This window comes from Lytechinus variegatus, chromosome 8, assembly GCF_018143015.1.
Source record: "Lytechinus variegatus isolate NC3 chromosome 8, Lvar_3.0, whole genome shotgun sequence".
Taxonomy (NCBI): Eukaryota; Metazoa; Echinodermata; class Echinoidea; order Temnopleuroida; family Toxopneustidae; genus Lytechinus; species Lytechinus variegatus.
This window is the reverse complement of record NC_054747.1, coordinates 18,144,544-18,172,481: the sequence shown is the minus strand read 5'-3', so window position 1 is coordinate 18,172,481 and position 27,938 is coordinate 18,144,544. Positions and strand designations below refer to the sequence as shown.

At 37.6% G+C, this 27,938-nt stretch overlaps 2 protein-coding genes and 1 long non-coding RNA gene across 3 annotated transcripts; all 3 read right to left on the bottom strand.

Annotated features, from left to right (window-relative positions):
* Positions 1 to 122: 122 nt before the first annotated feature.
* Positions 123 to 5,294, bottom strand: LOC121420852. Its single transcript, XR_005970855.1, has 3 exons — positions 5,198 to 5,294; positions 3,390 to 3,541; positions 123 to 312 (listed from the first exon to the last, which is right to left on the bottom strand). It is a non-coding gene; the product is annotated as an uncharacterized LOC121420852 (long non-coding RNA).
* Positions 5,295 to 7,029: 1,735 nt separating this feature from the next.
* Positions 7,030 to 10,774, bottom strand: LOC121419533 (neuronal growth regulator 1-like). Its single transcript, XM_041613987.1, has 5 exons — positions 10,606 to 10,774; positions 9,736 to 9,870; positions 9,151 to 9,312; positions 8,132 to 8,446; positions 7,030 to 7,184 (listed from the first exon to the last, which is right to left on the bottom strand). Exons 1-5 carry the CDS (start codon positions 10,739 to 10,741, stop codon positions 7,030 to 7,032), a joined length of 903 nt encoding a protein of 300 aa, XP_041469921.1. The 5' UTR covers positions 10,742 to 10,774.
* Positions 10,775 to 18,524: 7,750 nt separating this feature from the next.
* LOC121419531 (trace amine-associated receptor 13c-like) lies at positions 18,525 to 21,386 on the bottom strand. Its single transcript, XM_041613986.1, has 2 exons — positions 20,610 to 21,386; positions 18,525 to 18,827 (listed from the first exon to the last, which is right to left on the bottom strand). The coding sequence occupies exons 1-2, from the start codon at positions 21,384 to 21,386 to the stop codon at positions 18,525 to 18,527; spliced, it is 1,080 nt and encodes a 359-aa protein (XP_041469920.1).
* Between the last annotated feature and the right edge of the window lie 6,552 nt (positions 21,387 to 27,938).

Genomic DNA, 27,938 nt, shown 5'->3' with positions numbered 1-27,938 from the left:
TTCCTTAAATTTAGATGATTCAAGAATAGCAATGTAAAGTGTTTCAATAAACACATGTTTATTGACAAAAGCATAGAACAAAAGTGGCAAGAATTGAAAGGGCGGGTATTGCTTACACAGAGATGTGTTGAAAACAAGTCTAGCGCTCTCTCCGTTGCCTAACGAATTCCTTCCAAACAGGACAAGCTCGTAGGATGTCCCTGCATAGAGATCTCGAAGGACGTGTGATATGACTTCAGGTCCGGAGGAGACTGGGACCACTTCTTGGTACCATTTAGAATAGGTTTGGTTTCCGAAGATGACGTCGGTATTCTGTTACATTTGGAGGACAAATTGATTTTCAGCCACTATTGGAAATGGGAATTGGCATGCTCCTACGTTGTTTTAAGCTTATCACTCCAACAATAAGTTGTTATTTACACTTGGGTTTTTTTTTTTTACAGTTGTTAAAAAAGTTTAAACAGTTGTTAGAGTGACGGGCTTAAACGTGCTTTAATTTGAAATAGCGTTCAGTGTAGATATCTTGACATAATCTTTGTCCATTTACGGGCTATTTTGATTGAGGGAGGGAGGGGGGGGGCTTATAACCACAGGTGTCGATCTTGGGGGGGGGGGCAGGGGGGCGATCGCCCCACCAATGAAAATATTGGGGGTGGCAAACATACCGTTTCCCCCCCCCCATAATTCCGCATGTGCTAAAAATAAAATAAGATTGTAATGTTGCACAGAAATCAGCAAGCGAGATTGAGATACACAACTCGTTCTTCGTCTAAAATCGTGCTCAAAATGTCCACTTTTCAGATTGGAATAAAACAAAAATTTCAGCTCGCGCTTCGCATCATTTCTGTAACAAAAGCCCATACTTTTTATGATTAAATAGGTGAATATGGTCCCGTTTTCAGTTCTAAACCTCAAAAGAACTTCCACTTCGATTTGCAATAATCTTTTGTTGGTTATATACAGCGCGTCCCAAAAAAAACTATACACTTTTGAAATGGCTGCCAAATAAAAAATGTAGTACTTTGGGGGAAAAGACTTATAGATATAGAGAGCCAATAAAGTCAACTTTCAAATGACACCAAAAAGTTGGAAAACTATTCATGCTTGAGCGAGCACTGCCCACTGAAACAAAGGGTATGAAAATTAGGGTGGGCTGGAATTAGCCTTCCAATTTCTCTCAGTTTTTGTTTGTTTGGTACTTGCAAAGTTGAGGGTTATTTGTTGAATTAAAGATCAGATGTGATCAGTTTTTTGTGAAAATTTAATGCATTATTAAATTGAAATTTAATTCTTGATTGATCATGAATTGCAATTTTTAGTGCAGCATTTTGTCTTTATCATGTGGATCTCAACAATGTGTTCATGACAGTCAGGAGAAGAGGGGGTAATATGACTTAGGTAGGTGAAGTACGTTGATGGGATAAAGGTCAACAGAACATTTAGCAACCCCTCCCTCCATCTCTACCCCCAACACTTTTCTCCTCCTGAGAGACTAAGCTTGGCTAGCCTGGGCAGGAATTAGCCTTACAGTTTTTTTGAGAGGTTAGTCCTTTGGAACTTACAAAGCTAAGGGTGTTATGCTAAATTAATGAGTGAGATAAGTTTTGGTTTCTTAGGCAAATTTCCTGAGATACTAAATTAAAATGTAATGCATGAGTGAACAGGAAGTCATTTTAGTGTAGCATATTCATCTTGTGGACCTCAGAAGTGTGTTCGTGAGAGTCAGAGTAATGTGATGGTACCTGTTACATGCAAGAGGGCGAGATATGCTAAGACTTGGTTAAAAGGGCATTCCTCTTCTTTTTGTCCTTTAACAAATTAAAAGTCATATGTACCCTCCCCTCTCCACCTCCGTTTCCCAGCCCCCCCCCACTCTCTCTCTCTGTCTCACTTCCTGCATTGTAGCCTATTCAAAACTTACCTGCCAAGTGACCGGTGGCTGATGGTTATTTTTTTTATTGAATGATTACCAAGAAATTGACTGATTAAGATGATTTTTATGAAATAATTTATTGAAAAAAAACTGAATGCCTGATTGATCACATTGCACATTTAATGAGTTGATTTACTGATAAATTGTTGATTAAATGATTGATAGGAAAAAGTTGATGCCCCAATTCAGAAATAATCATTAAATCAACATTCTGCTCTGGACTCCACGCGTACATGACAATAGCCATCAGTCTCTCAACAGGAGGGGAGGGTGGGAAAGAGGGAGGGGGCTGGGGCTGAATGTTCTGTTGACCCTTATTCCATCAACCTACTTCTCCCACTTAAGTCCTATCTCACCCCTATTCTCCCGACTCCCATGAACACATTGCTGAGATCCACATGATAAAGTTGAAATGCTGCCCAAAAAGAGATTCAAATGATAAAGTTGAAATGCTGCCCAAAAAGTATAATTTGTGTTCACTCATGTATTAAAGTTCAATTTAATAATTTCTCAAATTTGCTTAAGCAACCAAAACTGGTCACGATTGATCATTAATTTATCACAACGCCCTTAACTTTGCGAGTTTGAAAGGATTTGCCTCTCAAAAACTGACATAAATTGGAAGGCTAATTCCAGCCCACCCTAATTTTCATACCCTTTGTTTCAGTGGGCAGTGCTCGCTCAAGCATGAATAGTTTTCCAACTTTTTGGTGTCATTTGAAAGTTGACTTTGTTGGCTTTCCATAAATGTAAGTGTTTTTCCCCAAAGTGCTACGTTTCTTATTTGGCAGCCATTTCAAAAGTGTATATTTTTTGGGGGGGACGCACTGTATATCTTGTTCTTTATTAAAAACTTCGCGCTCGCATTAATTTGTTGGTGAGATATGTGTGTGCATATATATATGTATATATATATATGTATATATGTGTGTGTGTGTGTATATATATTTATATATCTACACATATATACAGGCATATGTGTGTGTGTGAGTTTGCTTGTTTTGTGTGATCGAGCGCCTTTGGGAAGTTGATTCATGATTTTGCCCCCCCCCCCCCCTCAATCTGAAAAATGGAACGACGCCTAATGCTTACAACACAAAGACGGCGTCTTTTTTTTATCAGAGACTTACTAAAACCTGGCCTTTCTGCATATCAAAAAAAAAAATTAAGAGTTTAAGAGTTTAATTTAAAGAGGTCACCATCATAAACGAAATGAATAGAAATGGATTAATGAAATATATATATGAATATAGGAATATGAATAAAATTAATATGTAAATAACTTTATTTAAAAAATAATAAACAGATATAATTATATTGAAAATATGTATATTTTTAATAACAAGCAAAATAGATGTAAAAATGTTACCACCATAGAAGCAAATAAAGAAGAGGCAGGGGCCTTGGAGCAAGTTTGCCTGACCCCTGGATCTGCTCCTGAATATACTTGACATACCGGTCTATGCAGAGGGCGATAGGACACAATAAATTCGTCGATGCTCAGATATGTGCCGTATGTAGTGACGATATTTGGGGACCATACAAGCTCGTATGCATGGCGACGTGGCGCTGTCACTGGACTGAGGATTGTCGGTCTCATAGGCTTTCCTGGAATTGAAATAATAATGATGATGATGATGATACTAATAATAACAATAGTAATAATAATCGTAATAATAATCGTAATAATAGTAGTAACAATAATGATAATAAAAAAATCCGGAAATGATTCTCCCAGTGGGCCCTGCTCAACGTATTATCATCATTACTCCCGTTGTCGCATGGCTACCTTGAACATAAAAAAATGAAAATTATTAGTCACCTAAGTTTGATAATTGATATACAGTAACAGGAAATGATACAATTCTTTTAACGGTTGAAGTTAATGATAGCCGTATAGAAGCACCAAAAAAAACGGTTGTCGCCGTAGCAGTACACGTTAAGTTTGTTTATGAATTCAATATATGTCTCATGGGTAATGAAGATGGTTTGGTGATCCTCTATAATTCATCATATTTATACAATGTCGGTCATTTTTTACACATAATATCACAAAGTCATGGCTTATTATGATAATCAGGCGCGTACGCAGGATTTTTGAAAGGGGGGGGGGGTTCGAGCTAATTTTTTTTTAAATCTCCCGCCCAGTCTCTAAAAAGTAATGAGCGGGGGGGGGGTGATGATTTTTTTTTCAGCGCTGCAAATAAGACAATAACATTTAAGTGGGGATGGGGTATGTAACAGTGCGGTCATGACCCGCGAGCGAGCAGAAATGTTCTCGTTTTTGCGTTAAAAAACATAACCTTTTTGTCAATATAGTTTGTTGGTATCATAGTCGATGCTACATGTCCTTCGGATCGTAGCACTCATGATATGGCCTTGATCAGAACACTAGAAACTTGAGAAATGTCATGAATAATTACGAGCGAGCGGAGCAAGCGAGCCGAAATGTTTGCGTTTTTCCGTCAAAACATACAATTCTTCTCAATAGCTTGTTGGTAATGATTACATATTAGTTGATGATACATGTCCTTCTGCTCGTAAGTCTCATGATATGGCCTTGATCAAGAGACTAGAAACTTAAGAAATTTCATAAATGATTACGAGCGAGCGGAGTGAGCGAGCCGAAATTTTCGCGTTTTCCCGTCAAAACATACATTTCTTGTCAATAGTTTGTTAGTAAATCAAGTATTAGTCGATGCTACATGTCCTTCTATTCGTAACACTCATAATACGGCCTTGAACAGGAGACTAGATACTTATGGAATTTCATAAATTATTACGAGCGAGCGGAGCGAGCTAACCGACATTTTAGCGTTTTCCGTCATTTTGGTTTTCATATTGGTAAAACATATTTTGTAAGAAAACGTATGTCTTTGTCTTGGTTCACTTGTATTCATAAGTATACATCATGATAATCATGTATGGCCTTGTTAATGGCGATACCGTGATCATGTCGGCGACATGCGGAAATAAAAGATATAATAAAATGGAGCGAGCGAAGCGAGCGGAAATTTTTTCTGTGTTTTTCGTCGGAAACATGAGATTCTGTTCATTATTGCTGTCATATACATTATTGGGTAGGGGAACTGTCCGTAACCAGACCAAGGAGTTATCAGGCGCTTGCCCGATAACTCCTTGACCAGAACGACCTCTGGGGAGACAAGCAAAAAAAAAAAAAAAAAAAGGGGGGGGGGCTTGAACCCCCTCAACCCCCCCCCCCCTTGCGTCTGATGATAATGACAAGGGGAGATCTTTACTTACCGCTGATTTCTAGTTTTACCGACGCGGTTCCGAGAAGATTAAAAGCATAACACTTATAGATGCCATAATCAGATTCGTCTAGTTTGACAAAGACGAGAGATCTGTATAGAGAACAATGTCACCCATCAAGATTAGTACACAGTTCGACGCACTTTTCTGTTCTTCCGATAGTGCCCAGTGCATGGAGGTTTTAAGTTTGGACGATTGATCTCCGAAATTACGTCTGTTATCACGTGACTTGTAAGTTACAATAATAATCTCAAGTTGGTACGGTCCATGCGAGATGCAAATAATCCTGATTGACATAGAAAATCCAGGAGAAAAAAATTATAAGCTTATTCAATCGGTGGTGGCGGGAGTTTAATTGGCAATATCAAAGGTCAAGTCCACCTCAAGAAAATGTTCATTTGAATAAATACAAAAAAAAATCAAACTAGCATTCATCAAAATCGGATGTAAAATAAGAAAGTTATGACATTTAAAAGTTTGCTATTTTTTCATAAAACAGTGATATGCACATCTTAGTGACAAGCAAATGAGACAGTCGATATCCATCACTCACTATTTTTAAAAATTATTATTATTACAATATTTCATTTTTTACAGATTTGACAATAAGGACCAACTTGACTGAACCACATGGTATCAAACAATGCCAATTCCACATGTTCAGGGAGGGATTAATCGTTGTTTCACTTGACAATGAGGAGAAAATTCTAATATTTCATAGAATAAAATACAAAAGTGAGTGGATGATGTCATCAGTCTCCTCATTTGCATACCGACCAGGATGTACTGTTCTGTAAAATTCAGGGAAAATTTTAAATGTCATCACATTTTATTTTACATCCAGTTTCGATGAAATTTTTAATGTTATGCTTGTTGTATTTTTCCCTTTTTATTAAAATAAACTTTTTTGTTAGGGTTCACTTGTCCTTTGAAGATAAAGAAAAGTAGTTACTGCAACAACAATTTCATGAGAAAATCTTTCAAGTAAAGTTTAAATTTCACCATATCAGGTCATATCTAGTTTTATTTACATAAACCCAACTCTGTCAAATCATTCATTCAAAGCCGAAAAAATGGCCATACTAAAGATAATAAACACGGATAAACAAATGTGGAAACGGTGTATTAAATTGATGTGGTAAAGTCCCGACAATATGCTGAAATACCATGCTTCTTTTTTTTTTTGCTTATTTCTCAGCAATTACACAATTTCTCCCAGAATTATTGGGCAAAGCAATATATTTGTATTCATACATACAGACACTTGGGTGGTCATTAGATTGGATTCTGCACGAACTCCTTTTGAAATAGTTACAACTTTCATTTATCTTAAGCCCGAAAACATTTTTTTCATTCGCAGTTTCATGTATTGCCCCCACCCAATCATTTTGAGGGGTTGCCAAGCAAGGCAAAGAAAGTTGAACCACCATCCGCATCCAATCCCATCCTGCATGATTCGCCACAAAAAGCATTTCCCTCAATCCCTTTTGATCTCATATTAGGATGTTTTCGCACAACGACCTACGGAGGATTCTAGAACATAGAAAATGTATTGTATTGTAATGTATACCCGTCATGACAATGAACAACCAAGAAGTCTTTGTCGAAAATAGGTGAATCAAAACATCAGTTGAGTTCCTGACTCGGAACAAACGACATATTTGCAATTTTTCGTCAGCTCCGGAACTCCGGGGCGAAACTCCTATTCCCTTTCAATTTTTTTTATATAGACCTCTCAGCTGTTCTTTGTCATTATTTCTGTCATTTTCTATAAATTTACTGTGTTCTTTGATCCTCCGCTGATCACTGAGTGAAACCCCTTATTACCTTTGTGATGAAAGAAACCTTTCTTCGTCTTCTTTAATTTGAATCCATCTGTATCTCGCTGGAGGGAAACCGTCGGCATCACAGTCGATTTTGATGTAACTTTTCAGTCCAGCATAGATGACAGAGGGAAGGGAAGATATAATGGGCTTATCTGTTTTTACAGAGAATAGAAGTGGAAGAGAGGGTTGGAGAGGGTGGGAGAGGGGCAGGGAGCGTGGGGGAACGAGAGGGAATGTATGCATCAAGTGAAGGCAATGAAATCAGTGTTTAATTAGACAAATTTAGTAAATCAAAATTAATTTAGTTCGGGTGCTTGATCAAAACAAAATGTCTGCGTATTTTTTCTTTTTTCCCCAGATTTTTCTTTGGGCCTGATGTTGCCATCATAGAGTGATGAAAAGTGGCCCATACCCCTAAAATTTCACAAACTTCACTTATTCAAACTTTAGAAAATGCATAAGCGCCCCATGACAAGGTCGGTCCTTGTCGCTTCGCTTTTGAGTTTCTTCCAAGAAAAAATATCCCTCTTCCCCCCCCCCAGGAAATAAAGATTGCATACGGCCATAAATGTACTTGACAAATCAAGAGTCAACTAGGGGGTATCAATAATGTACCCCCTATAGGAGCCTTTCTTTTCAAGCCAGCTAGGGAGTGATTTTGGCCAGAAAGGGGCAAAAGCAAATTGAAGTGTTGAGGAAGTAGGTTGTCTCACCAGTGTCTTGTCAAATTACATCCCAATACTAAAAGATTTTGAATCATATAGTCTAGGACATTTACCCAAAGGAATTGAAAAGTGTGCGCGCGAGGATGTTTTCTTCGAAATAAAATCGCATGCAACCAACTTTATACCAGTCTCGACTTGGCCTACTTTCACTAAATATGTAAGGTAGGTCTATAAGCTTGTTTTAAATGAAAATAAAACATTATCGACAGAAGATACTTCATACGAAACAGTTCCAAATTTATGGCTCCTATACTTTTTGTGAATTGGAATATTAGAATAGATGGTACTCCAGTATAATTCATTTACCCTTTTACCAAAGCTTTACACAGACTTAAATATTTCTTTGATGAAATGAAGAACAAGCCATAACTTACATTGCACGACCAGGCTGATGATTTGCTCAGCTTCTCCGTATGAATTACTCGCTCTGCAAACGTAGTCGCCTCCGCGATCACGTGATACATTATCAACAACCAATCGGATTCCTCCATGTACGTTAATATACTGCATATTCATCGCCGACTCGATATCGTTGACCAATGAGATCCATTGTAAGAGCGGCGGTGGGAATCCAGTAATGACGCAATCGACATAGAACGAATCTGATTCGTTGACGGCAATGGTAGGAATTTGGACCTGGAGATCAATGGCGCTTTCTCCGTAGTTGATGGCCTGGATAAATGACGGCCCTGGAGAAAAACGAGAGAAAGGAAAAAAAATACGAATTGATGAGATGAATAGAAAAACAAAAATCAATGAGAATTTGTCGGATCTAAGACGATAGAAAAACGTCTTTACTGCAATCCGTCTGAAATTTCTGGGGGCAAAAATATCGACATTGTCAAATGGATGTTGGATATTCATTTTGTTAGAAGCAATATTTTGCCTCTCACTTTGAAATCTCACGGGTAAATAGTAAGTCTGCAAGCCAAAGGGGAAGGTCGTATAAGTCTGTGTGGGTGAGTGTGTGTCTGTAAGCGTGTGTATGGGAGGATGCACGTGGGACCGCGTTCGTGTGTGTGGGAGGATGCGTGTGTATGACAGGATGCGTGTGGGTAGGTGTGTGTGGGTGTGTGTGTGTCTGTTTGTATGCGAGTGTGTGGGAAGATGCGAGTGTGTGTGTGTCTGTGAGAGGATGCGTGTGATGGGCAAGGGTGCGAGTGTGAGCGAGGGTGCGAGTGTAAGGGGGTGCGTCTGTGTGAGATAGGATGCGTGCGTGTGGCGAGTGTATGAACTATGATGGTGCATGAGGTGTTGGTTGGCGACTGTGTGATTGTGACGTTTTGTGGATCAACACACACAAAAAAAGGTTTAGTATCACATGCTGCACATGCATATCTGTGTCATATCCATAATTTTTTTAAGATGATGATTGAGAAAATTAAGAATTTACGTCCTACACGTAACTCGACCCGTCGAGATGTTGGGGTTCTCGTATTGATCTGGCAGATGTATACACCCTCATCAGTTAATCCAACGGAAGCAATAAACAGGTCAAAGGTTGTGTTTCCTTTTCGTCTGACATCAAAGCGGGGGTTGCGAGTGTTGGAGAGTGCTTGGGGAAGAGAAGATATTAGGAAAATTATTTTTAATTTCTTGACATAATCGATTGTCATTATCATCACCATCACCATCATCATTCACCATCATCATTATCATCATCATCATTATCATTATCATCAATAATAATAATGATCATCAAAATCACCATCATTATCATCAACACCGCCATAATCAAGAGCATTATCTTCTTCATCATCATTCTCGTCGCTATATCACCATCATCACTATAATCATCTTCATCATTCTCATCATCATCATCAACATCATCATCAACAACATCATCAACATCATCATCATCATCATAATCAACATCAACATCATCATCATCAACAACATCATCATCATCAACATCGTCGTCGTCGTCGTCACCACCATCGTCACTACCACCACCACCACTACCACCACCCTAACTCACATTGTACAGGGTCTTCCTTTATCCATGTCACTTCCAAACCTTTGAGATCACCGGTTACCCGACAGGGCAGAACTACATCCTCGCCGTCGAGAACCACCACCAACTCCTCCTCACCACCTACGAATACCGGTTCATCTAGAGCAAAATGGGCAAATTGGTGATATACGCTTGGTCCACGAGCACTTGTGGATTTTCCTAAATGGATTTTATTGCCAGGATGCCACTAGCTCATCGAGATCCTTTTAGCAGCTTATTTTCCAATATCTCAAATACTGATCATCCAAACATGCCAAAGTGTAATTTTCTAAGAGCGGTTTTATTTTGTTTGATTTTTGTTTTAGCTATACATTTAATTGTTTATCATAAATTTTGCACGATCTTTTTCAGTTGTGGTGGTTGTCCGGCAAAACGGCCCATGAATTTCGCCATGAAATATTTCCATTTCACTATCATGAAATTTTCTGCGAATTATATACTACCAGTGGCACGCCTGAATATTTTGATAGAAATTCATTTTCGATAATTTTCTTCTCTTTTTTGTTTCATTATCTCTTTTTTCACAACTTAAAAAAATCAAGAAGGGGCGATCCACATGCCTCCCTGTGGCTACGCTCCTAGAACTACATAACATCAGAATTTCTGAATGTTTTTATTATCTAAAACGAAGTGCTTACTAATTAAAGCTGAAATACATTTACTTTCGAACCCCATCTCGACCTCTCAGATTGACGGCCTTCTTCAGACGGTCGTTAGTATTCATAGGCAAGTTTCTATTATGACAGTTAATAAAAAAAATAGATTTTTATTTCATAATGGATAAAGATGTGCTAATCTAATAAAGATAACAAGAAAGCTGAAAATATCACTTACTTGTAGAGTTTGTGGGCTTGTTCTCCATGCATGCTCGCAGCTCTCGTTCTAGCAAACATGAAGACTTGCTATCTTGTACGTTCAATCTATTCATACACGCACGTAGTAGGCCATTGTCATCGAAGACAGTGCACATGATAACGGATGGAGAAGCTAGCAACAATTAGGAGACAATAACCATAACATGAATGAATTTGTAATTGAATGACCCCGAGCACCCCCCCCCCACACACACACACACACACACATCCAAAGGCTAGTGTTTGGCATTCCGGTCGTCGAAACACGATTTGTAATTCTCATAATAGGCATACTAATCGTTCTTTGTAAACGGAAGTTCTTGTTCTCGACGGCCATTAGAAACAGGTTTATAGAATACTTAACAATTGGTAATCAGAAATACCACCAACCGTAAAATTTACGATTTTGCGTATTCAGACGTTGTTTTGAATAACTGACATCTGGGTCCCGTAACACAAAGGTTAGTGATTGATCTTACGCTTGAATTTTACGATTGATTGTACATTGTAGTCAATGGAATCAATCGTAGAAAAATGTTCTACGATCATTGCTAAGCTTTGTGTTACGGGGCCCTGTTGGATCATTGTTCAAGTGCCTATACAGCAATAGTTAGAACGAAGGAGGGATGCCAGGAGGGGGGGGGGGGGCACTTCCATTGACGAGTGGATACCATGCGCGACAATGAGGTCTCAAAAAGCACCCTAAACACGTATTTTCCATACTCTGAAAATGCACCCCTTAACAAGTATTGGCGCGTGAAACCCTACCCTTAAAAAGTATTGGAAACAAAACGATACTATTGTATACTATAAGTATTCCCTGAATTGAACCCCTAAACAATTACAGCGATATTTCAGTTTTATGTCATGGACGTCGGTCGTCGGTCTTACCTTTACCTACATCATTGGGTTTAGTACAGCCCCATTCGCGCAAATCGTACTCTTAAGTGTTGACTCTCAGGACAAAAGTACATCCTTTATAAGACAAATTAGTCTCGATTTTTTATACCCTCGCAAATTTGACCCTACAACACGTAGCTTTTCTATCGAAAATAGATAGTATTTTGGCACCCTTATAGGGCACGTTACGTACGTAACGTGCCCTAACATAACGCTGCGAATTTCCCTATCTTGAAAAAGACGTCCTGTTTATTCTAGTCGCGCATGGTATCCACTCGTCAATGTAAGTGCCCCCCCCCCCCCCGAGGGGAGGAATGACGAGGTAAAAAAAAGGGGGGGGGCTATCCAAGAATTCACTTAAAGCTCAAGTCCACCCAAGAAAAGTCTTGATTTGAATCGAACGAGAAAAATCAAACAAACATAACGCTGCGAATTTCATCGAAATCGGATGTAAAATAAGTTATGACATTTTAAAGTTTCGCTAATTTTTCACAAAGCAGTGATATGCACAACTCAGCGATATGCAAATGAGAGAGTCGATGATGTCCATCATTCACTATTTCTTGTGTTTTTTTATTGTTTGAATAATACAATATCTAAATTTTTAAAAATTTGACAATAAGGACCAACTTAACTTAACCTTAAACTGTTAAAATAATGGTAATTCGACATGTTAAGGGAGAAATAAAACTTTGTTTCACTTGACGAGGAGAAAATTAGAATATTTCATATAGTAAAATACAAAATAGTGAGTGGGTGACGTCATCAGTCTGCCAATTTACATACCGACCAAGATGTGCTTTGTGAAATTAAGCGAAACTTTAAAATGTCATAACTTTCTTATTTTACATCCGATTTTGATGAAATTTTCAGTGTTTTGCTTGTTGGATTTTTCTCCTTTTTTTCAAATCAACGTTTTGTTGGGGTGGACTTGTCCTTTAAAGAAAAATTCGAATTCCGACCTATTGGGTTTAAATAGTGATGGTTTTACACCAAACTAATTCCCTTTGAACTAAGTTCAAAGCCCCTAGCAGAAATATGTCAGGCATGCACTTTGTTAATCCTCCTTGAAAATGAGTAGACATAAAATTTCTTGACACCATGACGAACAAGTGGCGTAAAACTGAAAGAATGCCTTTATGATAGCAGTTATATTTAGCTGCGCTGCATCTAGGTCCGGTAATGTGAGCAATTTAATTCATACCTTTTCAGGCGCATACGAAAGAAATGATGCAATACAATCACTAACAAAATCATTCTTACAAGGAAAGAAAGAAAGAAATAAGGAAAGAAGGAAGGAAGGGAGGGAGGGAGGGAGGGAGGGAGTGAGGAAGGAAGGAAGGAAGGAAGGAAGGAAAGAAAGAGACAGAAAGAGAGAAAGAAAAAAGAGACAGAAATACGGAAGGAAGGAAAGAAAGGAATAATGAAGCAAGGAAAGAAACAAGAAAGAAATAAGGAAGGAAAGAAAGAAATAAGAGGAAAGAAAGAAAGAAAGAAGGAAGAGAGAAAGAAAGAAATAAAGAAAAAGAAAGATAAGGAGGAAAGAAAGAAAGAACAATGTGGAAGAAAAGCATATAAAAATGGTAGAAAGGTTGAATAAATGATTAAATTAGCATTAGAAATTAAAAGTAAAACAATACGAATCAATAATACAGTGCACTTACCAGCAATTAGAAGATAAGGTAGCAAAATAAAGATACACACTTCAATTGCACAATACATGATATGCGAATAATTTCGTTTCAACGCTTCTTCGTTCCCAATGATTGTAAAGCGCCAAAGTGCCACACGAGAGTGCCGATGTCAAACATCTGTATTCGGAAGTTCTCGCAACCGTGACGTAGAACGCTTTCGGTAACAGAGAATATATTGTAATATACCCTTCCTTCATGACAATGAGCTCTTTGTCGAGGGGTGGGGAATCGAAACAGAAGTTTCGTCATGGAATTCACCAATTTCGACAAAGACCTCCAAAGTTTTCATTGTGATTGGAATGTCGATTGTAATGCATTTGCTCTGTTGTGGGCTTCGTTCTGTGTTGTGGTGCAAACACTCTTTACTCCAAGGATAATTCGCGTAAGAGCAGACGCAAGCTCATGGGTTATGTGCTATGTCGGTGGATGACATGCGATAATATAATTTCAGGATCGAGACATGATGGAGATTCTGCATAATTATTATGCATCTCGTTAGTTGGATTTATAACCTATCATCGTGTTCTTGATGTAAATGTATATTAAGTACAGTCCAAAACAATCAAAAGGTCATTTGATACAGCGCCTTTTCCTTTCGGTAAGAAAGCACCGCGCACACACTACTCCATGTTTGGGCCACTAAAACAGTTATTAAACACCTCAGACATGTCAGAATGGTATGCTTATTCCATGCAATTCATTGTCCTCTATAGATGACATTTAATGGGCTTTCTTGAATTGCCCAACAGATCAATGGCAGATGATTATTTATATTACTCTGATGGTAAGAACGCCCGTCTCGTCGTCATTGTGGTTACCCCCCCCCTCCATTTTTAAATCAATATCTTTTAATGTATCGGTCCGTTCCCAACCATACACCTTTCATCTTTTTTTTACATTGTTACATGGAATATGGCACTAATAGAATTAGGATGATGATGTAATGAAGATGGAGATTGGGTCTCATTTTAATTGAATCTAATTCCATGCCATGCGAGACGGTTACTGGTAATCGTAAATATGATTTTTTTTTACAAAGTACCAACGCGACAGCTTTTTCACCACTTGTTCGAACCTTCATTAAGTTGTCATCTTGCACGTTTCCCTAAATGTCATCTCTTCCCTCCCCCCCCCCCCCTCTCTCTCTCCATCTATCTGTCAGGGACCTATCCACGGAGGATTATTCTATTGTTACTGGGGGTGCTGAGCATTGTCACAGCACCCCAGTAACAATAGATAATCCTCCGTGGCCAGGTCCATGCTACCTTTCCCTTACTCTCTCTCTCTCTCTCTCCCTCTCTCTCTCATGCAGTGCTCTCTCTCCCACTTCAACCCCCCCCCTCTCCACTCCCTATCTTTCTCCACTTTCCCTTTAACCCCTTTTCCCTTCTTACCCATGGTGCAGTCACACTTCCCCTCCGGCGAGCTCAAAAAGGGCATTTTACGTGTTACATGATAAAACTGGCAGTGTTAAAAGGGCTGCTTTCGAGTCACCAAAAGGCCGCCGCAGGGGAAATGTGACTGCACCTCATCCGATACTCCTCTTTCTGCCCCCTTTAGTAATGCCATCATTTTTTGGCAAAAATATTAACGTACTCCCATGCCATTTTTCTCTCTTGATTTCGTGTATTGTATTCCCTTATAAGTTAACGCTACACAGCACAGGGATAGTAAAACTTTGGATAATCTAATCAAAGGATGGAATTAGAGGGGAAAGGGTCTGAATTTATCATGTACATGGTTAACCACTGAATTTTGATTTTCTTACTTCCAATTCAATTTAATGCAATTCATTCATTTTATCAGTCTAGTATCTGCTTTAAAATACCAAAATTGTCCTCGCGGACTCTTGGCGTATAAACATAAAATCGTGTACAGTACATGTGCTAATGATGACAACGTAAGGCCTGGTCACACCGCCCGAGCGTTGTTGGAGCGGTCGTGGAGCGGTAGGGAAAGAGGGTCGAATTTCGCTCTCAAAATTGGGGGGGGGGGGGGAATCGAAAAAAAACATTAAAAAAAACAATCGAAATCGAAAATGGTGAACGGTGGCGAGCGGTGATGATTTTTTTTCTCTCCGCTCCACGACCGCTCCAACAACGCTCGGGCGGTGTGACCATGCCTTAAATTACACAGATTATAATTACCCGTTTTCAAAGAGTTGCGACCGATCCGATAAATCACAACTATGGAATGCCAGCACCTCAACTTGTCAATTGCATGTTTGCTCAAAGTCTTTGCTACATTCATCGTTTTTCTTGAAAGGACATTGTGTGTAGATTTCATGAGTACAAAATTTTGACACTGATGGATTTCCATAGCGTTGAGGTTGATCAGATCACGGACCTACTATTCTGAGTAGTAGGTCCATGAACAGATAGATCTTAGATTTAGATTAGCTTTAGATTTATTTATTTCCGTTCAAACAAATGATATAATCCAAGTAACAGTGTAAATACAAGTTCAAAATAATACATACTATACATGTTCAAAATAATACATACTCAAAATGATACATACAGTTCTATAACATTTCATAACAAATATTGAAAATTATTTGAACGGAGGGATTTGCCAAGAAAAGCAGAGCTTGTAAAAAAAGGCAAGTCCCTAAACTTAGTTCCAATACTAATTAACATAACCTATACACAAGAGACGGACGGAAAACGAAATTAAAATACATAATCTACAAAATACCAAAATAGAGCGAATAAGCGACAACAAAAATGAAAAGTAATTTAGATAATAATTGTAATGACAACGATAATAATAATAAAATTTTCAATAGAAATTATAAGAGTGGAAAAAGTGAGGCAAAGGAAAAAGAGAGGAGAAAAGGGTGGTGCAAATAAAACTGAAAATGAAAAGAGGTACATGGCAGGTACACAGGTCATAGGGCACTGTTGTGACATTATTTAGAATATATAATATTAGACAAGTTTATTGATAATCAAATGTTAGATTTAAATACGTTTAGTTACAGTTATATATTAGCTTGACTTGTTCGTGTGGAGTATTGACAAATTAGCATTTTTTAAGTATGCGCTTGAAAATATTAATGCTCGGTGATTCTTTGAAGTCATTGGGCAGTGAATTCAAATACACTGGTCCAAAAAAGACGAAAGAATTTTTGCCAATAGAGTATGGGTTGGGGGTAGATGATAACAATTACGTTGTCTCGTTGGGTAATCACGTATGGAGGAGTTTTTACAGAACACATTTGAAAAAAATTGTGGGGAGATCATTTTACTTAGTTTATACATAAATTGGGCGAGTTGGAAAAGATATAAATCATTAACTTTAAGAATATTATTTTGGAAAAAAGGGACTTTTGTGTGTGATCTGAAATTAGTTTGAAAAATTATTCTAAGGGCCTTCTTCTGCAACAACAGTATCCTTTGTAATTGTGTTTGGATTGCACAACCCCATGCCAAAATGCCATAATTAATGTATGATATAATGTAAGTAAAGTGTGAGAAGGAAGAAAATATTTGAGTTTGTTAATAATTCCGATGTTTCTTGAAATTGTTTTGCATATGTTATCAATGTGTGGTTTCCATGGTAGCTTATTGTCAATAATAACATCCAAGAATCTGGTCTGTGATACATTTTCAAGAACGGTGCTATAAAAAATGAGATTGTCAGGTAATGTATGTGTTTTATTATTAAAAAGCATAATATTCGTCTTTTGCAGGTTAAGTGATAGTTTATTCGCCTTAATCCAGTCAGTTACATGTATGAGTTCGAGTTTAAATTCTTACAAGTTGATTTGCGTTATCATGAGAAAAGAAAATATTCCGAGTCGTCTGCAAACAGTATGAATGTTAGTAAATTTGAACCTTTTTTATGTCATTGATATAAGTAATAAAAATAAGAGGGCCAAGGAAGCAACCCTGCGGTACTCCGCATGTAATAGGAAGAGTAGAGGAATTAACGTTGTTAACTGATACGAATTGAGACCTATCTGTTAGGTAACTCCTAAACCACTCCAAGGCCTTCCCTCTAATACCATAAAAAGAAAGTTTATAAAGAAGTATTTCGTGGTTAATGGTATCGAAGGCCTTGGAGAAGTCCAGGAAAATACCAACAGTATGAAAACCTTTATCTGTGGAAGTAGTGATTTTATCAATAAAAAACAGAATTGCATGTGAAGTGCTGTGATTTTCTCGAAACCCAAATTGTGAGTTAGAAAAGATTATGTTTATTAAAGAACGTACTTGTACGTGTATGTATGAGTTTTTCGAGAATTTTAGATGAGGTGAGTAAGGAAATAGGGCGGTAGTTAAACTCTAAACTCTTTGTAAGACGGGGCCCTAAACAATCATCATAAGATGAAGATATCCCCTCCTCGACCTGAAAATCCATCAAGTTCCTGTAATCCTCGGATATTATGATAATCCTATTCTTGTTATTCTCCATATAGGCAACACCCCCTGGATGTAAGTGTGGCAAAATGGGGAAATGTTAGCAACATGACATACATTTTGTATAGAAACCATTTTTTTTTTGCTTGTCAAATTTCTTGGGACCAAAATAAATTTGTCACAAACCTTCTCCCTCTTTTTTGCTAGTCAAATTTCTCGGGACCAAAATGGCTTTCCTTTTGAAGTAAAACCCTTTCTTCTTTTCTTTTTCTTTTTGCTTGTCAAATTGAAATCAGCATCCTCTGGAAAAGAATGTTCATTTTTAGTAAAATCATTCGTGAAAAAGGCGGATGCCCGTCTGAAATTTCTGTACAGGGATCAAAGGTATTATTATTAATTTTACATAATATGATTGAAGTTTCTTTTTGAGAGATATATCCTTTCTTGTTTTCTTTCTTTCCTCTCTTTCTTCTATTCTCCTCTTCGTGTTGTTATTGTTGTTGCTGTTTTTGATGTTATTATTCTCCTTATTATTCTTCTTCCTCCTTCCTTTTCTTCCGTAATTCTTCTCCTTCTTCTTCTCATCTTCCTCCTGTGGGGATCTTTGTCCATTCCTCCTTCTTTTTCTTTTTCTTCTTCTTCCCCTTCCTTTTCTTCTTCTTTTCGTCTTATATTCTCCTTGTATATACCATCTCTATATTCTATTTATTGACGATAGTAAATTCTGAGTTTTTCTTTGTGTAAATAGTGTAATTTCATATTTTATCATCGTAATTCTAAACATGTCGAGGACCCCCTGGAAATAAGTTTTCGAGCTTTCGTGGGTCATCCGGTGCAAGCATGTTGTTTATTTATGTTACTGTAGCCTATATATGTTGTGGTGACTTGCCAAATAAAATCAGTCAGTCAGTCAGTCAATCAAATATTTACCCACGATTACGTTAACCACGACAATACCGGATAGGGTGGGAAATCAAACCAAATACGGTTTTCCGAAAGAGCGGTTGCGAGACAACGTAGCAAAGCGGATTGAGTAGACTATTCACGTAGGCCAGCCACAACGGTACCAGATAAAACCAGGACGGTAACCGCGGATTGACGAAAGCCGGGTCGATCGAGAAGCCTATGGTGACGACGCACATTGGTAACCACGTGATGAAGAAAGCTATGGCGACGAAGAGAAGAGTTTTGGTGGCGCTGCGAACTTCAGAAGCCGATTCTCGCTTGACAACTTTCTGTCCTCCCTATATACAAATTATTGAAATGAATATATTCTAATAAAAGTAGTGAAGATGGACAAATATCTATTGTGGGGTAAAAAAAAAATCACAACCAAAAATAGTAGTAGACCCTTGTTACCCCCACGAATGTAACAACGCACTCAAATGTAGCAGCACTTCACCCACAAAACCCGGGGGCCACTTTCATTGACGAGTGGATACCATGCGCGACCAAAAAAAAAACACGTAAAAAGGATGTCTTTTTCAAGATAGGACAGGTTACGTACGTAACGTGATAAAGGTGTCAAAAACACAAAAATAATGAAAAAAGGATTATCTATTTTGCTCGAAAAAATGTTTAGGGTCAAATATGCGGGGATGATAAAACAAAATAAAAATGTTTTATAAAGGATGTGCTTTTTGCCCCAACACTACGTGTTTAGAGTCCGAGTTGCGCGATGTGTGGAAGGTGGGGCCGTACTAAATCAAAATAATGGTGTCCACAGGTAAAACCGACGGACGCGTGATAACAATAAAATATCTCTGTACTTGTTAAGGGGTTCATTTCAGGGAATACTTGCTAAGAGTATCGTTTTGTCTCCAATACTTGTTAAGGCGTGCATTTTCAGAATAAGAAAAATACATCCCTGTATTATTTAGGGGCTCAGTTCTGGGAATACTTGCCAATAGTATTTGTTTCAAATTCCTTTTAAGGGTAGGGTTTCACACGCCAATACTTGTTAAGGGGTGCATTTTCAGAATATGGAAAATACGCGTTTAGGGTGCTTTACAAGACCCCGGGGTCGCGCATGGTATCCACCCGTCAATGGGAGTGCCCCCCCCCCCCCCCCACCAGGGCTCAAAACGTTCCATGGGTCCGGTTTGCCCCAATGGAATTAGAAATACCTGTGACAAAACACTTATCATACTGCCGTAAATGACAAGACAAAATGTTAGGCTAGGCTATGGCATTAACTTTATCTCAAATCTGTACCTGTCTAATGCCTGCAGCCGACTAATGTCATGGTAAGCTTGGAACGGGTTAATTCCGAACTTTACGTTTACTTACGTTAAAACAATGAATTTGGTAGCCTTAGTTTAATAGGCTTAGTTTGTATATAGAACGAGTAACACATTTGCTTATTTCGAGCACGGGAAATCAAAAAATTAATAATTTGTAAAGAAAATGCTTATCGATCAATTACATTTTGTTGATCAAGAGAGTTTACTCGGCGATTGAAAAAGCTACACAGAGCCGCGCGTTTACACTCACATGCATGTTCTGCGCACTGACGTTATACGTGAGTGTAGATCAGAGTAGTCAATCAAGATCTAGATCTGTTCTGTTTTGTTTTATGCGTTCTTTAAACAAGAATTTTAACATCTTATTTCATGTCTAGTGTTTAAATTACCCCGTAAATCTTGGCATGGTGCAGTTGATACACAAGCTTAATTTATATAACTGCTCCTCGATCAGCTGGGTAACTGATGAACTAGTTCGGAAGGTGCTTTCATCGGACGTTTCCTCCAGCCACCTAAGACTAATCATCAGCCGCGAAGGAGACTTTCTCCAATTGTTGACCAGTATTACAATACTAGCCCGAGTATCCGATATACAGAAACAATTGAGGAAAGCATCCGGGCTTTCTTGTAATTTTTTTTGTTTCCTTTCAATATCATTCACCAACGTTGTTAAAGATGAATATATTCTTATTTCCTTTTATCTATTTAGTATTGTTTTCTATTTTAAATTTTAAGAAAGGGGGGACTGTCATAAACCCTAACAAATCATGTTTGAATAGTTACCTTCTCCTTGGTAGCTTGAGGGCGCTGTTCCATCTCATTACCCTCCTCCTCCTGCTCCGATTTGCTCTGTCCCGACTGGCTGATGCTTGCAACGAACTTCTTGCGGATGTGCTTCCGACCCGTCGTCTGCTGGACCTTGACGAAAATCCGTATGTAGAGGACTAGGATGATGGTGAAAGGCACGATGAACCGCATGCAGATGGTCACAACATTAACGGTCGGGTTCCTTGCAAACCATGGGAAACAACCTGACCTGTCGGTGTACCCCAGAATGAACTCAGGAATTGTCGTGAACGAGAACCAGAAAAGTAGCGAAGCAACCCATATGGCGATGTTCGCAAAGATCGCCTTTCGCTTGCTCCTGGTGGTGAAATGCCCGATGGGATCGTATGTTGCTCGGTGTCTATCGATGCAGATGGTGACGATGATCAGATTAGATACGAATTGGACGCTGCTGATGACGCCGTTAAAAACCCTGCACCAGTCATCACCAGGGAGTGGAAAATGTCCACGATAAGCGTACATGGAGGGGATAATCAGGATGATCCCGAAGAGTAAATCCGAGATAGCAAGGTTTATGATGAAGTAGTTGTTGTAGCCACGGAGGCGTTTCTCGACGGCGAATGCTGCCAGGCTGAGGCCATTGGTCGTGATTATGAGGGCCACAAAGAGCAGGGGTAGGAGTAGGGTTTGGAGACCCCGTCTCTCATCATCCGATTCCGTAGCTACTATTTCTTGCTCCTGAAGAACGTCGGTCGTATTCGCGTCCCCGTACATGATTTTGACTACGGAGCTGGTAATTTGACGTATTTGAATTTGTGAATTTTACCAGTGGCGCTCTGGCTGACCGTCACTTAAGGTAGTATTTCGATAATAAAATATTTTGACTTGTATACGAGGCAGTATTCTTTGAAAGGTATATCATACAGGGCGGGGTCCTTGGATAGGCATATCTCGTTTCAATAGATAGTTAAAATCAAAAGAATCAATGACGAATGCTACTATTTCAATGTAAGATATTAAGTAGAAGCTTAATATAATACGGTTGGAGAGAAGGGCTGTGTAATTATATCGATCTGTTGGTTAATAAAGGTATAGAGTTTAGGCCTGCATGAATTGAGGACACGACAATATGCCAATATAGATATATTCAGGTATATCATATTGGATAAATCAATGGCTTATAAATCATAAGAACATTGAGAATAGAACAGTATACAGTGCAGTAAACAGCGAGTTAAATACCAGGGACGCAGCTACGGTCCCGGCTACGGTTTCTATTTCATCCTGCAGCAATTCCGTCGTATCTTCGCCCGCACACAATGTAGATAATTCAACAGACGAATGTATTTTACTAATTTAACAACTTCCCTCCATCGGGATTTCGAAGATATTCAATCGGAACAAGTATTGCTCGCAATATGTCTAATTTCAGGAAATGATGAACGAATATGTGCAAATGGGTCTAAGCCAAGACACGCAGTGCTGAAGATCGAGTTAAGGAGAACTGCCTGCAATCTCCACTGATTCGTGAGAAGACTGTTCAAGAACTAAAATTCATCCCATTATATTACAGCAAAGGGACTTTTCTTTCAATTGAAAAAAAAAAATACATACAGCTCATTGCCTGGATATTAAAAAGCGGTTAAATGATATAATAGATTTTAACCAAATAAAGTGCGTCTGGGCCTCTTAACAAAAAAAATGTCAGCGATTAATCGGTAAACGAAATGGCCTATCATGATCACCGTTGCATGCGCATTTCGCCCAGTAGACTAACCAGGAACCAATCAGAATTGTTCTTTCATATTAGTCATTTATCCATCTGGACCCGTTGCAGAAAGAATTGCGTTTAAACCCAAGCATAAAAAATCAAGTGCATACCTTAAATGGGCGCCGTTGTTTGGTTGAAAATCAATTTACGACTGATTTTTTTTAGTTGCGTCCGATATCAACTCTGTCTGAAACAGGCCCCGGATGTAATGAGGGGTAAAAAAGAATGTGATATCTAGGTTGTATGCAAAAGAAGCGGAAGAACGGCGAGAATTAAATGGCCATAGAAAGTATTTTTTCACAGAATACGATATAATCATATTAATAAAGCATCGCGATTTTATAGAAAGTAATGGGATTTTTTTTCATCACAGAAATTATTTCATGTTTAGAATGAAATCAATAATTAGTAAGAACATAGATATAAAAGAAAATTGGAACTTTAGATTAAATATTCTCTTTTATTAGCTGGGCATCGAGCTCTTTTTCGTATACCCTTTATTACTTCAAATAATAAAAAGGCCATCGAGATTTTTCAATATATTTTTTTTTTATTTCAAATGATATCAATAACTAAAAGAAAATATTTAGAAGTACTAGTAATGGAAAATGGAAACCTGAGAATGAAGAACTTTTCATCATTGATTAATCATATCTAAAGGAAGAAAAATCGATTACTTTCGTGAATAATATCACATGAGATGAAGATACCTAAGCTCTTTCAATTAGAACCAACTGCCTTAGCATATAAGGTTTTCAAAATATCTTCATTCTTTCAAATACCTACTTAAAGGACAAGTCCACCCCAACAAAAAGTGATTTGAATAAAAAGAGAAAATTCCAACAAGCATAACGCTGAAAATTTCATAAAAATCGGATGTAAAACAAGAAAGTTGTGACATTTTGAAGTTTTGCTTAATTTCACAAAACAGTTACTCATTGCCAAATGAAATAACGTTAAATTACTCCATGAACAGGTGGATTTAGTATTGTTTCATATGGCTTATTTCGAAAGGGTGGGTGCTGTCGCGTTAGGGTGCGTCAACGCGAACGCGAAGATTCGTCCAAAGCCCCCCCCCGGTTTGGCCGAAAGGGTGCGTTGGGAGCGCCACGTCGCGTCGCGTTCACTGGAACGCGCCCTTTCGTCCAAAGCCCCCCCGGTTTGGACGAAAGGGTGTGTTTGATAATAATGAATAAATAACTACAAATATTTATAAGAAAGCTGAACAAACAAAAAAGACGAGTGATATGTGAAATTTGCATAGGAACATAAATCATCATATGGCACAAACATTCTTTTTAAGGTAAAAAAAAACAACGACGGCATGCTGCATGAGGATTTTTCGGTGGAAATGTTTTATGGTGTAATATTGATACATGTAAAAATTATGACTGATTTCAAGGTACTTTCAAATAAAAAAAGTAACTTACCTTCAATTGTATACTTTGCAGGTGTGTATTTATTACAAAGGAAAACATTCGTATACCTGGAGATATTTGGTGTCCCCCAAATTATAAAACTTACGGCAGATGTGTCCTGGAAGGGCAAGGCCAAAATTGATGTCGGGTCAGCTTTCACAACGGTTAACTAACTCTTCAGACCCTACCTTACTATATTTTACACTTGAGACCCTGCCTCAGTATATTTTGTGAGATGTATCTGTTGTGTATGTGTGCGTGTTGTGTGTATAATGATAATAATATGTGCGTGTTGTTTGTATAATAATAATAATACTTATAATAATAAAAATAATAACAATAATAATAATAATATTATAATAATGATAATAATAATAATTTTCACCCCAAAGAGTGAATTTATGGAAATGAAGTTGGAGTGAAAAATTGGCGCCAAGTGGCTTATTGCAAGGGTGGGTATCTGATTTTATTATCATTATTATTATCATTATTAATATTATTATTATTATTGTCATTATTATTATCATCATCATAATTATTATTATCATTATTATTATCATTATTATTCTTAGTTGAACTTTTCTTTCTTTTCCTCAAATTGTCAATGCTTTAAATGATTGAAAATCCACTATTTTACGTGCAAATTGGCAATGTTTGACAAAATACCTTATATTCAGCTTTCTTATAAAAATTTGTATTTATTTATTCATTATTATTAAACACACCCTTTCGTCCAAACCGGGGGGCTTTGGACGAAAGGGCGCGTTCCAGTGAACGCGACGCGACGTGGCGCTCCCAACGCACCCTTTCGGCCAAACCGGGGGGCTTTGGACGAATCTTCGCGTTCGCGTTGACGCACCCTAACGCGACAGCACCCACCCATTCGACATAAGCCGTTTCATATTATATGGTTCAGTCAAGTTGGTCATTTTGTGCAGTAAAGGATAAGTCTCTTTTATTGCACTGTTTGTCTGATTTTCCTTCCCCTTTCCTTTTGAGGCCTTCATCAATTTCAAGCTCCAAGCTGAAGATGAAGGTCTCCCACATTTCAAACTGTACTATGTTGATATAATTTGATTTTTCTGCTATTTTTTGTAACAATTAAATAAAAATATCAGGTATAAATATATTTTGATTAGATTATTAGATTGTATATATGTATATGTTATTAATTATATCATTTACTTATGTTATGCTAAGAAAAAAAATGATTTCACTTGTATATGATTTTATTGGAATGTGGAAATAAATAAATCAAATCGAATCAAATTTTTGTCAAATCTGTAAAAAAAGAAATATTGCACAATTCAAACAATAAAAAAACAAAAGAAATAGTGAGTGATGAACATCATTGACTGACTCATTTGCATGTCACTGACTTGTGCATATTACTGTTTTGAGAAAACAGCGAAACTTTAGAATGCCATAACTTTCTATTTTACATCACATTTTGATGACATCTTCAGCATTATTCTAGTTTGATTTTTCTCTATTTATTCAAATCAACATTTTTCTGGGGTGGACTTGACCTTCAAACACATGTAGACAAATCATCTGGAGCAAAATGGGTAAATTGGGGATTTATACAAGCTTCGTCTCCGAGCAGTTGTGACCTTTTCTTACATGGATTTTACTACCATGCTGTTACTAGGTAATCAACACTTAAGGGTTCATTTCTATTCTGCCTGTGGGGAATCTACAGGTAGGACTGTAAAAAATCATGAAAATATCACTTTTGTGACCAAAAATACTAGTTTCCATACAGTTGCAATTTATTTTTCATTAGTAACTTGGGAGGAATTTTTGTATTCACCAGAGTGCTCGAAAACATGAATTTTGGGCATATTTTGTGTACGCCCTCTATTGGTGGAAAATAATATTGAAAGACAATTGTAGTTTTTCAATCTCTATTTTTGATTAAGAAAAAATAATTTAAAGAATCAAATTTACTTAAGAGCAAAGTCATATGATGAATAGCAGTAATGGAACCTGACAGTGTCAAAAAATCAAGCATTGTCCCAAAGAAAAAGAGAAAATAAGCCAAACATTGCCAACCTTATTTCACCCACTGATCTCTCCACTAACTGGATATGCGGGGAGGGTCCTTTGTTTGAAGCTCGCGAGTTCTATTGTCCGCCATACCAGTTCCCCCAAAAGGAACACGATCGCTCCATTAGCATGCGCATTGTGAGCGATACGCTAGCTGTTTGCACACTGAAGCTCTCATTGCTTTATACAAAACTCAATATATTTAAGGGGCCAGAATTCGCAATTTTCTTGAAACCTTGGTACTTTCCCAGTACATTTCGGAAACATAATTTTGAACATGTTGAAGGCGTTGGTGTTTTTCTCACCTAAGGAAGAATGGATGAAATCCTTGACTTGTCTAAGGGTATTTGAGAGGTTTGCAAAATAACATCTTATAGGGATAGGGCGAGGACTTTCTATAATGCAGGCTTATAACACTGGGCTTTAAATCCCCTTTAATTTAAGTCCACCCCCCCAAAAAAAAGCATAACACCGAAAAATTCATCGCTTAAGTAAAACTTTAAAATATCATAACTTTCATATTTTACTTCTGATTTTGATTACATTTTCAGCATTATTGTGTGCTTTTTCTCTCTATTCAAATAATCTTTTCCATGAGGTGGACTCGCTCTTTAAAGGACAAGTCAACCCCAAAGTTGATTTGAATAAAAAGAGAAAAATTCAACAAGCGTATCACTGAAAATTTCATTAAAATCGGATGTAAAATATTAAAGTTATGGCATCGCTTCATTTCACAAAACAGTTATACATGTATGCACATCTCGGTTGGTATGCAAATGAGGAACTGATGACATCACTCACTATTTCTTTTGTATTTCATTATATGAAATATGAAATATTTTTATTTTCTCGTCATTGTGATGTGAAATGAAGTTTCATTCCTCCCTGAACACGTGGAATTCCATTATTTTAACATTTTGTGCTTCAGGCAAGGAGGTCCTAATCGTCAAATTCGTAAAAATTGAAATACTGTATAATTCAAACTATAACAAACAAAAGAAATAGTGAGTGAGTAACATCATCGACTCTCTCATTTGGATGTAACTGGCTCGTTCATATAACTATTTTTTCAATGTCATGACTTTCTTATTTTACATCCGATTTTAATGAAATTTTCAGCATTGTGCTTGTCTGATTTTTCTGTATTGATTCAAATCAACATTGATTTGTTCTGAGGTGGACTTGACCTTCTCTCTCTCTCTCCTTCCGCCAAATCGATCGACCCTCTTCAATTATCCTCTACCCCGTTCATATAGGCAGCGGGGGGGGGGGGTCTGTCCCCCTTAATTTTAGGTGGGGGGACAGATCCCCCAAAATTTATGTTGACAACCTTTTTTGTTCTTTTTGCTAGTCAATTTTGTTTCCTGCATCCCCTAAATTCAGGTTGACCCCCTAAAATTGTTGTGGTCCGCCCTAAAATTCTGGTTGATAACCTTTTTTTTTCTTGTCAGATTATTTCTTTTGTTTTGCATACCTCCCTAAATTTTGGGTTGATAACCATTTTTTTTGTTTGTCAGATTATTTTTATTGCGTCACCCCCTAACTTTTTGGTTGATAACCCCTTTTATTTGCTCCACCGAGACATTTTTTTTCTTTAAGACATTCATCATCTCAAAATAAGTTTTGTGAAATTTCTGAAGTCTGTAAATCCGTCTTTGTAGTCTAATGTCTTTTTCCGTACTTTTTTTGAAAATAAGTTCTTGGAAAAATAAGATCTATTGTAGACAGAGAAATATCACAAATTCACATGCCACAAGTTACATAAGACCCCTAAAGTCCTAGACCTACCCGCGTATGTACCTCTAGCATGATTGTCCTGAGAAGGAAACACAAATAAAAGATAAAATAATTTTCAGAATACCTTGTAAATCTAGTCCTTGTCCCAAAAATCAGTCTATTTCGGTAAGAATCTATGCTTTGCAAAAATCTTTTTTTTAACTCCTCCGAAACGTCAGATTTTTCAGTTTCAGAATACAGGCTACACAGTATTTTCGTGTCTCGTGATATTCTTCTGTCCAAACATGACTGGTAAACTCATAAAGCTTGGTGACATTTATGAATATTAATAAACTGAATATTTATTTGAAT